The sequence below is a fragment of the Rhinopithecus bieti genome, unplaced genomic scaffold (assembly GCF_001698545.2).
Source record: "Rhinopithecus bieti isolate Rb0 unplaced genomic scaffold, ASM169854v2 scaffold_5132, whole genome shotgun sequence".
Classification (NCBI taxonomy): Eukaryota; Metazoa; Chordata; class Mammalia; order Primates; family Cercopithecidae; genus Rhinopithecus; species Rhinopithecus bieti.
In genome coordinates this window covers 1,404,367-1,419,707 of record NW_016804791.1, presented here as the reverse complement: position 1 = coordinate 1,419,707, position 15,341 = coordinate 1,404,367, and the positions used below count along the sequence as shown (strand labels likewise).

Genomic DNA, 15,341 nt, shown 5'->3' with positions numbered 1-15,341 from the left:
AAAAAAAAAAAAAAAAATCCATGAGCACTTCCTGAAAAAATTTTAAAAACTGACAAGAGAATCTATACAACAAAAATAAATCAAAGAATTCAAGGATGGAGAACAAAATGAGAAAATGTGGTTAGTGGCAACTTCATTCAAATATACAAAACTACTAAAAAATGTGTGAACAAAGTATGAACATTCTACCTTGTCAGTGTAAAAATAAAAATATACCTAAGATAAACTGGGGGTTGGGAGAGAAAATGTAGAGACAGAATTTTGGAAATGCTAATGTCCTTACCTTTCACAGCAAGGAATCAACTGACACTTTTTATATTTGAAATAGATAGTTTAAAAAAACACACAAGGATTACAGTCTCTTAATGTTTTCCTCAAAATCTTTTCTGAACTTAAAATAAATAATGTCTCTTATGGCTAACAAACATTTGAGATTCCACAATTTCTTCAATTTAATTTTTTTTCTTTTGTCACATTCAAGTAAAATTAAAGTAAGTCCTTCCCACATGAAGATTATATCCTAGATTTTTCCTTCCATACCTTTTTCCTTCCTTTCCTTTCCTCCTTCTTCCTTTCTTATTAATTCCCCACCTTTCTATCCATTTATTATATTACACATGGACAGAAAGAGCTCTAGAATCATAGTAGTCTAACATTAACAATTATTATTTCAGGAAGTAGAATTTGGAATGACTTTAAAAAATTCTCTTTGACTCTTTAACCCCGGTTCATCAAAAGGACCATAAGAAGCAAACCAATTATTAACAAAGCAACTACAAAGTGAGATGGTAAAGAGATAAGATATAAATCACTCTTTTAAAAATATTTATTTTTATGTGTAGTTATAAAGTATTTCGGAGAAAAGTACAGGAGAAAATATGACAGCCGATACTAAGATTTACCAGATGTTAACATCTTGCCACATTTTCTTCAGCATTTTTTTCCTAACAGGAAAACATTGCAGAAACAGCTAACATTCCACTCCTCCTCCCTTCTCCTTTCATCTTCAGATGCAACCACAGCACTATTCTGAGGATGGCGCTCATCATTCCCATGCGCATCCTTGTATTCACAAACAATATTTACTATTATCTTGCCTATTTAAAATGTACATATATGGTGCTATGTTTCTGTCCTTTTGTAACTTTTTAAACTCAACGTTGTTTTTTGAGATTTATCCAAGTTACACATGTAGTCTTAGGTTCATCATTCACTTCACGCATACAGGTGAATAATCACTGCATGAATAAACCTGTTTTTACAATTCATTTCTTATTGAGGGGTGTGTGGACCCAACAATTCCCAATCCTCTTCCATGTTTTTCCATTGCACAAATGTAGACCCAATATCAATACAGTTTTTATAAAGCTCTCTGAGTAGCTTCCAGCCTTCTCAGGTAATAACTGTCTTGGGGACACCATCCATGCAATCTCTCCACACTGCTCACACTTCTTACTATCTGATAAACATGAATTGCAAAATGTTGTTTTAGTATCTCTTCAAAAACAGCACTATATGTGAAGAAGTAAAAGTAGTATTTATGGTACCTCCAGTGCTCCTAAGAAAAGTTATTTCTAACCCATTACAAATAAGTTCTTGTTACTATTTCTTATTGAATTTTACACAGGACCTAGTACACTCAAGGTTCCCGCCAATTGCTAACGAAGCTTAAGTCTCCCTATCAGTAAAAGAAATGAATATTGGATATCATGAGCCTCAGAGACTCATATTGAGTTGAAGATGGAAGCAATGAAAAAAGAAACTCACTATATTAGCAAGTAGATACTTGGTGCTGCTGGACTGCAAAATTTGTCTAAAGATTAAGAAAATATTAAGAAAAATCTCCTATAGATGGGGCAGGTATAAATTAAACACAGTGTACTAGTCCATTCTCATATGACTAATACTGCTATGAAGAAATACCCAAGACTCGATAATTTATAAAGAAAAATAGGCTTAATGGATTCACAGTTCCACAGGGCTGGGGAGGCCCCACAATCACGGTGAAAGGCGAAGGAGGAGCAGAGGCACATTTTACATGGCAGCAGGCAAGAAAGTGTCTACAGGGGAGCTGTCCTTTATAAAATCATCTTATTCACTATCACGAGAACAGCATGGGAAAAACCTGCCTGTATAATTCAATTACCTCTTACTGGGTCCCTCCCACAACACGTGGGGATAATGGCAGATACAATTCAAGATGAGGTCTGGGTGCGGACACAGAATAGTCTGGAATACTAAAAATAAGGTCACATTGTAAAGGCATTGAAGCATAGGAACAGGACAGATGGGTGTGGCTTGGGAAAGGGGAAAGATTGGTGCTTTTATTCCAGGATTGGGCCCTATCTCATCTTAGCTCACCAAATTCATGAGTATCAGCCTGTTCTGAAATTGATCAGAATGGAGTGTTAAAAAAAAAAATGCAAGTTGATATTTTTAATTTGATATTCTTATACTTTTGTGGTTTAAATGGTGCAGGTATTTTTATTTCAATTTTATAGATAAGAAAACTGAAATAAAAAGAGGGTGGCACATAGAAAATCCACGATGGCGCCAGCAACTGACTACTGATTTCCAGTGTGCTTGTATTCTGTTCGATTACAAAAAACTGGATTTATTTGTGAATAAGATTATAGTCACTTTTAAATTAAATGTATCAGCCACATGGAAAAGTTCGCTTATTTCTTAGAGGCACTCCTTGGGGTGTATTTTCCCCACCAAATTAGCTTTATTTAGGGGAACCTAAATTTATTCTACTAAAACTACTCTAAATGACATTTGTTTGTTTCCAAAAATTAAATCCATACTCCAAAGGTGTGTAATTTGACTAAATTAAAAAAAATCTGCATGCCAGAAAGTAAAAGTAGAGGGAAAAGACACATGACATACATATCTTGACTAAGGCTGAGAGCTTTAATATATGAAAAGATAAAGAATTCAGTGGGAAAAAATGGGGAAAAATCATGAACCATCAGTGCAAACAAAATGAAATACAAATAGTTTTAAGAGATATGAAAGATGTTCATAATCTAGAAAATGAAAATTAGGCCAGGCACAGTAGCTCATGCCTGTAATCCCAGCACTTTGGGAGGCTAAAGCGGGTGGATCACCTGAGGTCAGGAGTTCGAGACCAGCCTGACCAATATGGTGAAACTCCATCTCTACTAAAAATACAAAAATTAGCCAGGCGGATGGAAGCCTGTGATCCCAGCTACTCAGAAGGCTGAGACAGGAGAACTGCTTGAACCCAGGAGGTGGAGGTTGCAGTGAGCTGAGATCATGCCACTGCACTCCAGCCTGGGTGATAGAGTAAGACTCTGTCTCAAAAAAAAAAAAAAGAAAAGAAAGAAAAAACAAAAAAGAAAATTAACACTGAGTTTCCATTTTTCACATATCAGATTGGAAAAAAATCCCAATGCTTGGTAATTAAAGTTTGTTTCAGAAGGACTGAAGAAACTAGTACTCTCACATGAGTTGAGAGACTCTATCATCAAGATAGCAACATCTACCAAAAATTGTCAAGCCCTTTGACATATTTCCAATAATTTACCCGAGAAAAAGTTTTCACTTTTGCGAGAGGATATGCATGCTAAGATATTCTCTGCAACATGAACTATTATAGCAAAAACCTGGAAACAACTGCAGTGTCCATTAGTGGGGAGATTAATTCAATATATTATGATTCATCCATACAATGAAATAAGGATAATTTTTTTTTTTTTTTTTTGAGACAGAGTCTCGCTCAGCCGCCCAGGCTGGAGTGCAGTGGCGTGATCTCAGCTCACTGCAACGACTGTCTCCCAGGTTCAAACGATTCTCCTGTCTCGGCCTCCCAAGTAGCTGGGATTATAGGCACCCACCATCATGCCTGGCTAATTTTTGTATTTTTAGTAGAGATGGAGTTTCCCCATGTTGGCCAGGGTGGTCTTGATGGTCTTGAACTCCTGACCTCAGGTGATCTGCCCGCCTCGGCCTCCCAAAGTGCTGGGATTACAGGTGGGAGCCACTGCACCCAGCCAATTTTTATATACTAATAGTCAAGATATATTGATAAGTAAAAAAAGCAGAGTGCAGAACAGTTTATATAGTATCATACCATTCACGTTAAAAATAAACACATATCCTACAACTCAAAAACAAACAAAATAAAACAACCTGGTTTAAAAATGGGCAAAGACTAGAGACTTCTCCAAAGAAGATGTACAAATGTCCAATAGGTACATGAAAGGATGTTCAACACTACTCATCAGGAAAATGCAAATGAAAGCCCCAGTGAGATACCATTTCACACCCAGTAGAATGGTTACTATAGAAACAACAATAACAGCAACACCCCCCTCCAAAAAACCAACAGAAATGACAAGTGCTGGCAAAGATGTGGAGAAACCGGAACCTCGGGGCATTGCCGGTGGGAACGCAGCATGGTGCAGCCGCTGTGGAAAACAGTACAGTGGTTCCTCAAATATCCAACACAGAACTACCACGTGATCCAGCAATTCCACTCCTGGATATGCGCCCAAAAGAATTAAAAGCAGAGACTCGAACAGATATCTATACACCAATATTCATAGCAGCGTTATTCACAACAGTCAGAAGATGAAAACAACCCAAATGTCCATCAATAGACAGATGGATGAACAAAATGTGGGATATAAATACAATGGAATATTATTCAAAAAAGGAATACAATTCTGACACATGCAACAAGGTGGATGAACCTTGAGAACATTACACTACGTGAAATAAACAAGACACAGGACAAATATTACTTGTTTGTATTTTAAAAATGGAATGCTTCACAGATTTGCATGTCATCCTCATGCGGGGGCCATGCTAATCTTCTCTGTAGCGTTCCAATTTTAGTATATGTGCTGCCGAAGCAAGCACAGGAAGGACAAATATTGTACTCTTCCATTTATATATGAGGCACCTAGGATAATGAAACTCATAGACACAGAAAGCAGAACGGTGGTTGCCACGGGCTGCAAGAGGGAGGGGTGTGGAATTATTGTTAAATGGGTACAGAGTTTCAGTTTGGGAAGATGAAAAAGCCTAAAATGGATAGCAGTGATGGCTGTACAGTAATGTTAATGCCACTGCATTCTATACTTAAAATGATAAATGTTAGGTTATCTATATTTTACCACAGTAAAAAAATACACACATGCGCGCGCACACACACACACACACACACGCACACACATACTCATACATATTTGCATGGAGAATCTCTGGAAGAATTAGAGGAAACTGTTAACAAACCTTGCCTTTAAAAAGGGGAACTGGATAGGTAGAAAAGAGATTTATTTATCACTATATATTATTTCTACCTTTAGAATTTTATCCCATGTACATATATCACCTATTCAAAATTTATTTTCAATCGGTCTTCTTAACTTCTAAATACAGAGCAGGAAAATACATATAAGTGAAAATGTGGCCGGGTGCAGTGGCTCATGCCTGTACTTCCAGTACTTTGGGAGGCCGAGGCGGGCAGGTCACTTGAGGCCAGGAGTTCGAGATCAACCTGGCTATAATGGCAAAAACCCTGTCTCTACTAAAAGTACAGAAAAAAAAAAAAAAGAGAGATAATTAGTGGGGGATGGTGGCACACACCTGTAATCTCACTATTCCTGGTACTTCGGAGGCTGAGGCAGGAGAATCGCTTGAACCCAGGAGGTGGAGGTTGCAGTGAGCCAAGATCACTGCACTGCACTCCTGCCTGGGCGACAGAGCGAGACTGTCTTAAAAAAAAAAAAAAAAGTCTGTTTTATATAAGGCAAAATCAGAGTATCCCTAATTAGTGATATTGAAAACCTGCCCAATGTTTTTCAAGGAGCTAGCTTTCAAAAACTATTTAACAAGGAAATGAAAAAGGAAAATAAAATGCTTTAGATCTTAAGAGATCAATATGGAACATATGGGAATAAGTAAAACGTTCTAGCCAGGTGTGGTACGTGCTTATAGTCCCGGCTACTCGGGAGGCTGAGACAGGAGGACCGCTTGAGCTCAGGATTTCAAGGCCAGCCTGGGCAACATAAACAGAGCTTGTCTCTAAAATAAAATATGTATTTTAAAGTTCTTATGAGAGTTTTGTTACATATAACATAACATTGCTCATCCAGATTAAACAGAGGCAAAACAAGTCTGAGTTATTTACTTTAAAAACAAAATGGGGCTGGGCACCGTGGCTCACGTCTGTAATTCCAGCACTTTGGGAGGCTGAGGCAGGCAGATGACTTAAGGCCAGGAGTTGAAGACTAGCCTGGGCAACATAGCGAGACCCTGTCTCTACTGAAAACACAAAAATTAGATGGGCGCAGTTGCAGGCACCTGTAATCCCAGCTATTTGGGAGGCTGAGGCAGGAGAATCGCTTGAACCCAGGAGGCAGAGGTTACAATGAGCTGAGATCGGGCCACTACACTCCAGCTTAAGCCAGACAGTGAGACTCCATCTCAAAATAATAATAATACGAACTATATGTATATAAAGTAGAAAAATTATAATAGCTAATACTGTTCTTAGCTTTAAATCCCAAGCTAATATTGTTCTAAGAGCTTTAAAAATATCCACTCACAAGAGTGGTTCTCAAACTTTTTGGTCTCAGAACTCCTTTTACAAACTATCAAAAATTATCAAGGCACTCAAAGCATTTATGTTTGTGTGAGTTATATGGATCTGTATTTATTATCATTTTAGAAATTAAACCTTACATTTTAAAAATATGTATTTATTTGGAAGTCATAAATCAACTCTTATGTTTACATAAATAATTTTTATTTTTTTAAACTATATTTTCCAAAACAAAAAGTATATTGAGAAGAATGGAATGTTTTACATACATTCACTGTAAATATGTAACGCCTGGCTTCACAGAGGACAGCTGCATTCTCATATCTAGTTGTGTGTTCAATCTGCTGCAAAACTGCATGTCACGTAGCCTTTGAAACACTTCAATACAAGGCCGGGTGCAGTGGCTCATGCCTGTAATCCCAGCACTTTGGGAGGCTGAGGTGGGTGGATCACCTGAGGCCAGGAGTTTGTGACCAGCCTGGCCAACATGGTGAAACCCCATCTCTACTAAAAAACGAAACAAAACAAAACAAAAATTAGCCGGGCGTGGTGACAGGTGCCTGTAATTCCAGCTACTCGGGAGGCTGAGGCAGGAGAAGGGCGTGAACCCAGGAGGTGGAGGTTGCAGTGAACCAAGATCGCGCCACTGCACTCCAGCCTGCGTGACAAAGAGACTCTGTCTTAAAAAAAAAAAGAAAAAGAAAAAGAAAAGAAAAAAAACAGTATATACTTGTGGAAAAAGTGAGAATGAAAAGAACAAATACTCTCTTAAATTTATTATGAAAATAGTTCTGACTTCACAGACCCCTGAAAGGGTCTTGGGAGCACTCTGAGAACTACTTACTTGTACTATGAAACCTCTGAGGCAAATGTACATGGAGGCACAAAGAGAATAACGAAATGACTCGCAGTCACGGAGCTGGGATGGGAAGCCAGGAAGTCTGATTCCAGGCCTCAGGACTGGCCTCCAGAGGCAGAAGGGCAGTAGTAGGGGCCCCGCTCAGAAAGGTTTTGACAGTGGGCTGGTGGCTGCCCAGCATTTGCAATACCAGACTTTCCCTTTATCTGATGCGATAAAATTTCAAATTAAATATTCCAATTTGTGCAAAGCAGAGATAAGGGAAAGGGAGAGTAGCCACCACAAAACTCTAAGACCTAGACCTCTCAAGGGGGCCTAGATCAGCCCTACACAGGAAGTAACACCAAACTTCCACCTGAGGGATGAAGCAGCTAGGGGAGGAGCAGGCAGTGCCTGGGGGCTCTCCAGGAACGGCTCTCTCTGTCCTGCCCCCACTGAGCCATTATATATCTCTCCCTCCGTTCAAAGACACTTCTTTCTTTCTTTCTTTCTTTTTTTTTTAGACGGAGTCTCACTCTGTCACCCAGGCTGGAGTGCAATGGTGCCATCTTGGCTCCCCGCAACCTCTGCCTTCTGGGTTCAAGTGATTCTTCTGCCTCAGCCTCCCTGGTAGCTGGAATTACAGGCACACGCCACCATGCCTGGCTAATCTGTGTATTTTTAGTAGAGATGGGGTTTCACCATGTTGGCCAGGCTGGTCTCGAACTCCTGACCTCCGGTGATCCACCTGCTTCTGTAGCAGGATGGGTGGCAGACAAAACTCCTCAGACATCGAGTTAAAGACGGAAGGGGTTTATTTGGCCAGGGGCATCGGCAAGACTCCTGTCTCAAGAGCTGAGCTCTCAGAGTGGGCAATTCCTATCCCTTTTAAGAGCTCACAACTCTAAGGGGGTGCATGTGAGAGGGTCGTGATTGATTGAGCAAGCAGCGGGTACGTGACTGGGGGCTGCATGCACTGGTAATTAGATCTTAGATCGGAATAAAACAAGATAGGGATTTTCACAGTGCACTTCTATACAATGTGTATAACCTATAGATGACATAACCGATTAGGTCAGGGGTCGATCTTTAACTACCAGGCCCGGGATGCGGCGCCAGGCTGTCTGCCTGTAGATTTCACTTCTGCCTTTTAGTTTTTACTTCTTCTTTGGAGGCAGAAACTGGGCATAAGACGATATGAGGGGTGGTCTCCTCCCTTACTTTGGCCTCCCAAAGTGCTGGGATTATAGGCGTGAGGCACTGCACCTGGCCTGAAAAACACTTCTTTACACCACTCAATCCTTGTTTTTTCCCTTTTATTTTTAGTTGACAAATAATTGTACAGATTTCTGAGATATACAGAGTGATACGTCAATGCTTTATACAATGTGTAATGATCAAATCAGGGTAACTGGCATCTCCACCACCTAAAACATTGATCATTTCCTTGTGAACATTCAAAATCCTCTCTTCTATTTTTGGAAAATAAATGAGAGTTAACCAGATTCACCCTCTACAACAGAAGTCCTTCCACCAATCCAGCTGTAATTCTGCATCCATTAACCAACCTCCCCCAGTCCCTCCTCCCCATCTTTCCTCTCCTCTGACACACAGCTCTACTTTCTACTTCCAGGAACTCAGTTTGTTTGTTTGTTTGTTTGTTTTTAGCTCCCACATAGGAGTTAGATCATGCGGTATTTCTCTTTCCGTGCCTGACTTATTTTGGTTAACATAATGTCTCCAGGCTCACTCAGGTTGCCACAAATGACAGGATTTCATTCTTTTTTATGTACTTTCCTCAATTCTTACACAGAATACTGCTCTCGACCCTTAATTAAAATGTTTAAAAAGAAGGATATTAAACTATCAGACATTAAATCATTTTATAAACTGACAACAGTTAATAGAGCATTGAAGGTAAAGTGGTACAGCACATAAGATACGTGCCAAATTAGACCCCTTCTATAAAATGTTGCATATTATAAAGAAGGCCTAACAATTCCAGAAGTAAGTAGAATAAACTGGTGAGTAATTTGAGGAAAAAAAAAAAAAAAAAACGTCTATTTAGACCTTCACTTTAATCAGCCAAAATACATTCTCGATAGATCAACCACTTTTACAAACTGAGAAAACGCGCTGGGAAAGGCAAGGCCAGACCTTACTCATCCTGCATTCTCAGAGCCGCCCTTCGGGGGTGCACAAACTGGAAAGCGCCGCCCCCAAAGAAGAAACGAACTTGAGTTCCAACTTTGTTGCTAACCTATTGTGTAATATCGGGCAAGTCTTTTGGCTTCTCCATCCTTACATTTTCTTTTTTGTTTGTTTGCTTTGTTGAGATGGAGTCTCGCTCTGTTGCCCAGACTGGAGTGCAGTGACGCAATCTCAGCTCACTGCAATCTCCACCCCCCAGGTTCAAGAGATTCTAAAGCCTCAGCCTCCCAAGCAGCTGGGACTACAGGCGCCCGCCACCACACCCAGCTAATTTTTTTTTTTTTTTTTTTTTTTTACTTTTTTTATTTTTAGGAGAGACGAGGTTTCACCATGTTGGGCAGGCTGGTCTCAATTCCTGACCTCAGGTGATCCACCTGCCTCAGCCTCCCAAAGCTTAGTTTCCAATTTATAAAGAGTGGCCGAGTGCAGTGGCTCACACCTGTAATACTAACACTTTGGGAGGCTGAGGAGGGTCTATCACTTGAGGCCAGTAGTTCAAGACCAGCCTGGGCAACGTAGCAACACCCCTGTCACTACAAGAAATAATAATTAGCTGGGTGTGGTAGCAAGTGCCTATAGTCCTAGCTGCTTGGGAGGCTGAGGCATTAGGATCACTTCAGGAGTTCAAGGTCACACACGCTGAATTATGATCAAGCCACTGTAATCCAGCCTGGAGGACAGAGTAAGACTCTATCTTTAAATGAATTTTTAAAAACGAGTGGATGGTAATGATACCAGCAGCATGAGAACATTCATTATAAACTTTAAAGTGCTATACAAATTAACACAGGAATAATGATTAGGAAGCTACATTCATCCATGTTGTTTCTCCTCAAATACACTCAGCATCAATATTTTAATGCTAAAAACAATAACAATGTTCGTAGTAACCATCTTTAACCATAAAGCAGACCCTTTAAGTTGTAAGAACATCCACTTTCCCTCAGGGCCTCGGTAAAGTTATTTTAACTTTCAGTGGAAAAAAGATTCAGCCCATAAACATGTTTACTTTTACTGAATTGGCCCTTTTACCATAAAAGGCCTGGCCTCATTGCTCTTAGGGATCCAGAGGTTTTCTTTTCACTGCTACTGTCAGGAAGCCTGAATGCAGAAGAGGAGCCCTGACGTCTTTAAAGGGTAGGCAGGGGTGGGAGTGTGGGTCATGTAGCATAGCAAGAGACTCGGAGTTAGAAAAACCCTGGTGTGACACGGAGCAAACTATTTACCTTCTCCTTGTCCCGAAACCGGAGATGCCAACCCTTAACCCACAAATAAAAAGATTAAAAGGAGATAGTCCACATGAAGCCTCTAGCACCCAACTGCAGGTAGTGTGTTAGATGGCAAGCCTTAAGCAAATGCTGGTTTCTTTTCTCTCTTTCCCCTCTCTCATAAAGCCATACTTTCCCCGACTTCTCTAACAAGACCTCTGTCCCCTGTCCCCAGGAGAACCCTTCAAGGAGAGGTCTGAGGTCAAGGCACTTGTCATTCATGTGCTTAGTTATTCAAATTGCAGGCCAGGGCTGCCTGCTACACCCCCTCTCCAACCCTACCACCACCACTAGCACCCCGCCCACTCATTTCCTACTGGGGTACCCACAGGAAGGCCTGGTGTTCCACAGTGTCATTCCCACAGAATGCAATGTGACCAGAGCCACCAGAGCTGTGTGGTGCTGCACCTCTGATGGCACTGGTTTATAAGCCTCAAACAGTTCCTTTCCAGAACCATTTTCAAACCACTTCCCACTGCTGTGCTGGCCTCTTTACTAGGTTCTGGTCTTGAGATTGCAATCTCATCAAATAACTCTCATTTAGCCTGGCCTCCTGAAAGAATGGTTTCATTGCCTTTTTTTTTTTTTTTTTTTTTTTTTGGAGACAGTCTCGCTCTATCGCCCAGGCTGGAGTGCAGTGGCGTGATCTTGGCTCACTGCAACCTCTGCCTCCCGGGTACAAGTGATTCTTCTGCCTCGGCCTCCAAAGTAGCTGGGATTACAGGCGCCCGCCACCATGCCTGGCTAATTTTTGTATTTTTAGTAGAGATGGAGTTTCACCATGTTGTTCAGGCTGGTCTTGAACTCCTGACCTCAGGCGATCTCCCCACCTTGACCTCCCAAAGTGCTGGGATTACAGGTGTGAGCCACCGCACCCAGCTTCATTGCCTTTCTTTGATGTGTGTGGCACAAACCCTACAATTCTTATTAGCGTCTAATCTCTTCTGTCTTTTAAGGGGTTTTTTGTTTGTTTTGTTTCAGACTCAAGCTGTGTCCTCCATTTCAGACCCACCAGTATTCATGTCTTCTCTTGTCGTTTTATGTTCTTCGGTTTGGGTTCTTTTTGCTATTTTACAGGGGGAGTGTGCCATCGCATAGGCATTATTAACGTTTCCTTGCAATATCCTATTCGTGGCCTTGTAATACATCTTTATGTGTTTTACAAAGCAAATGCTGTTCCTTCACTCGACTACTTCCTGAGTGCCAACTATGCGCCAAGCACTAAAACTGAAATACAGTTCGTCTCACTCACAGAGTTTACAATTTATAGGTTGGAACAGGCAATGAGAATACAGTATATTCTTTCTACCAGAGTATGAAGAATAAGAAACAGTACTTATCAAAGCAATAGCTAGCAAAGACCTTTTACAGAGCATGCAAAATAAATACTTAAAACAGCATAAAAAATCCAAGGTACAGTGTAAAAAGAAGAGAAAATAGTTCTCTTGTATCTTATGACTTGTATCAATAATTTAGAAGTGTAACAAAAAAAATATTTCCAAACCTCACATCCACTGTATTATTCGACTCATGGTCAAACACTTCAAATGCTTCCTTGATTTTTTTGTGAAATTCTGCTACTATTATCTCTGCAAAAGACAAAGTAAATAAAAATTATTTTACTTTAGCTTTGAATTGAAAACAAAAAATCTGGCCGGGCACGGTGGCTCAAGCCTGTAATCCCAGCACTTTGGGAGGCCGAGACGGGCGGATCACAAGGTCAGGAAATCGAGACCATCCTGGCTAACCCGGTGAAACCCCGTCTCTACTAAAAAAATATATAAAAAACTAGCCGGGCGAGGTGGCGGGCGCCTGTAGTCCCAGCTACTCGGGAGGCTGAGGCAGGAGAATGGCGTGAACCTGGGAGGCGGAGCTTGCAGTGAGCTGAGATCCGGCCACTGCACTCCAGCCTGGGCGACAGAGCGAGACTCCGTCTCAAAAAAAAAAAAAGAAAACAAAAATTCTAATAACCAGACTAGCAATCTTAATAAGCAAGCATATGAAGAACTCTCTCCTTATCTTTATGTATCATTTAGCATGTTTAACTTCCTCTGGAGATGTCAAAGGATATATTGTGTTTGTAAACATTTTTTCTGAGGCATAATACACATATGGTAAAGGTGCACTGATCTTAAGTACACAGCTTAATTAAGTGTTTGCATACGCACATACTCATGGAACCACTCCAATCACGGTGATAGAATATTTCCAGCAGCGGCCTCTCTCTCAAGTCCTCTGGGTAGAGTCCTCGCCTGAGAGGCACAGTGAATCCAACACAACAGATACTGTTTGCTTATCCCTAGTGTTCCCTGCCTACCTTGCCTTATTCTATGCTTGCGGAGTTGCAGGAAGAAAGGCATAAAAACCAACATGACATTTTCTCAAAGAGCTTTCAAACTAGTTTTGGACTATGACTTACATATATGAAACACTCATATATATATTCAATAAATAGTTACCTAGTACTTACTATGTGGTAAGGTTATGGCAAAGAACAGAATAGAAAAAAATCCCTGCCTCTATACAGCTGCTTTTACTGGGAAAGATATATAAGCTCGTAATATTTGATAAAATACATAGTAAGGCAAATGGTGTGAAAAATGGAGGAAGGAATAAACAGGGTAGGGACATGAGGGATGCTGGGTGGGGCGTGGGTGGGGGAGAATGGGTTGATACGGTGGTCTGAGAGAGGCCTACCTCTGCGGTAAGGTGACACTTGGGCAGATACCTGAAGGACGGAAGGAGCCAGCCTTATGAACAACTGCAGAGTTTTCAGGCAGAGAGAACAGTAAGTGCAGAAGAGTAAGAAATAAGATCAGAAAGGTATGAGTCTGAAGGTGAAGAATAGACTGTCAAGAGGCCTTGGCCAGGCGCGGTGGCTCACACCTATATTCCCAGCACTTTGGGAGGCCGAGGCGGGTGGATCACCTGAGGTCAGGAGTTCGAGACCAGCCTGGCCAACAGGGTAAAACCCCGTCTCTACTAAAAATACAAAATTAGCCGGGCGTGGTGGCGCATAACTGTCATCCCAGCTACTCCGGAGGCTGAGGCAGGAGAATTGCTTGGATCTGGGAGGCGGAGGTTGCGGTGAGCCGAGATTGCGCCATCGCTCTCCAGCCTGGGCAACAAGAGCAAAACTCCATCTCAAAAAGAAAAAGAAAAAAAAGCCCTGTAGGCTACTTTAAGGATTTTGGCTTTTACTCTGAATGAGATGCGAAGCCGCTGAAGGGTTTTTCCGGGCAGCAAAGCGATGTGGTCTGCTGATCATCACTCTGGCGATTACGACAAGGGTGGAAGCAGAGAGAGCAGGCAGGAGGCCGCCGCAGTACTCCAGGCGGGAGACGTGGGCCAGAATGGTAGCAGTGAAGGTGGTGAGACATGGCAGGATTCTGGATATATTCTTTTTTTTTTTTTTGAGATGGAGTCTCTCTCTGTTGCCCAGGTTGGAGTGCAGTGGCTCAATCTCGGCTCACTGCAAGCTCCGCCTCCTGGGTTCAAGCGATTCTCTTGCCTCAGCCTCCTGAGTAGCTGGGCCTATAGGTGCATACTACCACGCCCGGCTAATTTTTTGTATTTTTAGTAGAGACAGGGTTTCACCATGTTGGCCAGGATGGTCTTGATTTCCTGACCTCGTGATCCACCCGCCTCAGCCTCCCAAAGTGCTGGGATTACAGGCGTGAGCCACCGCGCCTGGCCGATTCTGTATATATTCTAAAGAGCAGAGCCAGCAAGATTTGCTGATATAGAAAGACAAGGGTCAAGGCCAACTCCAAGGTGTTTGGCTGAGTGAAAGAATAAAGGAAAATAATGTAATTAAGTCTTAAAATTGTGCTAAGCATGGGAGCTCATGCCTGCAGCCTAGCACTTTGATGGGCCCGGGCGGGAGGACCGCTCCAGCTCAGGAGGTCGAGGCTGCAGTGAGCCAGGATCACACTACTGCACGCCAGCCTGGCGACAGAGCTAGACCTTGTCTCAAAGAAAAGAAAAAGGTCTCACGATGTATCAAACAGTAAATACGGTAGGACGCCCAGAAAGAAAGACATTAGGCATGAGTTTAGATAATTATTTCAATTAGAAATGTAATACCACCAAACAGAAAATAGGAAATTTAAAAATCACTTGCATTCTCTTCCCCCAATATAACCACTCATCATTTTGCTGTATTTTCTTCCAATCTTTCTTCATACATATGCTTTTATATATAGCACTGAATACCATTCATTCATTCAACAAATATGTACTGAATAAACACTATACACCAGGTTCTACGTCAGGTACTGTATATACTTTTACAACCATAGAGAAAAAGATAAACCAAAGCTCAGAGAGGCTAAGCACCTTTTGCCCAAGATCACAGACTTATTGAGTGGCAGAGCTGGACTGAACTCAGATCTTCCTCACTTGAACAATCCTGCTCTTCTCCCCCAACACCCCACCCCACCCCACCCCA

General features: G+C 41.5%; 1 protein-coding gene across 8 annotated transcripts in view; it reads right to left on the bottom strand.

Moving 5' to 3' along the window:
• The window catches only part of DRC8 (dynein regulatory complex subunit 8), a 186,020-nt gene that overhangs the window by 115,312 nt on the left and 55,367 nt on the right, over window positions 1-15,341 (bottom strand). For 4 of the 8 annotated variants that reach the window (XM_017870412.1, XM_017870413.1, XM_017870417.1 and 1 more), the window contains one exon: window positions 12,396-12,480. In XM_017870412.1, the coding sequence (XP_017725901.1) occupies window positions 12,396-12,480 (85 nt within the window). Of the gene's footprint in view, window positions 1-12,395; window positions 12,481-15,341 lie in introns of those variants that run through there. The other 4 variants (XM_017870415.1, XM_017870411.1, XM_017870416.1 and 1 more) reach the window with 4 other exon arrangements.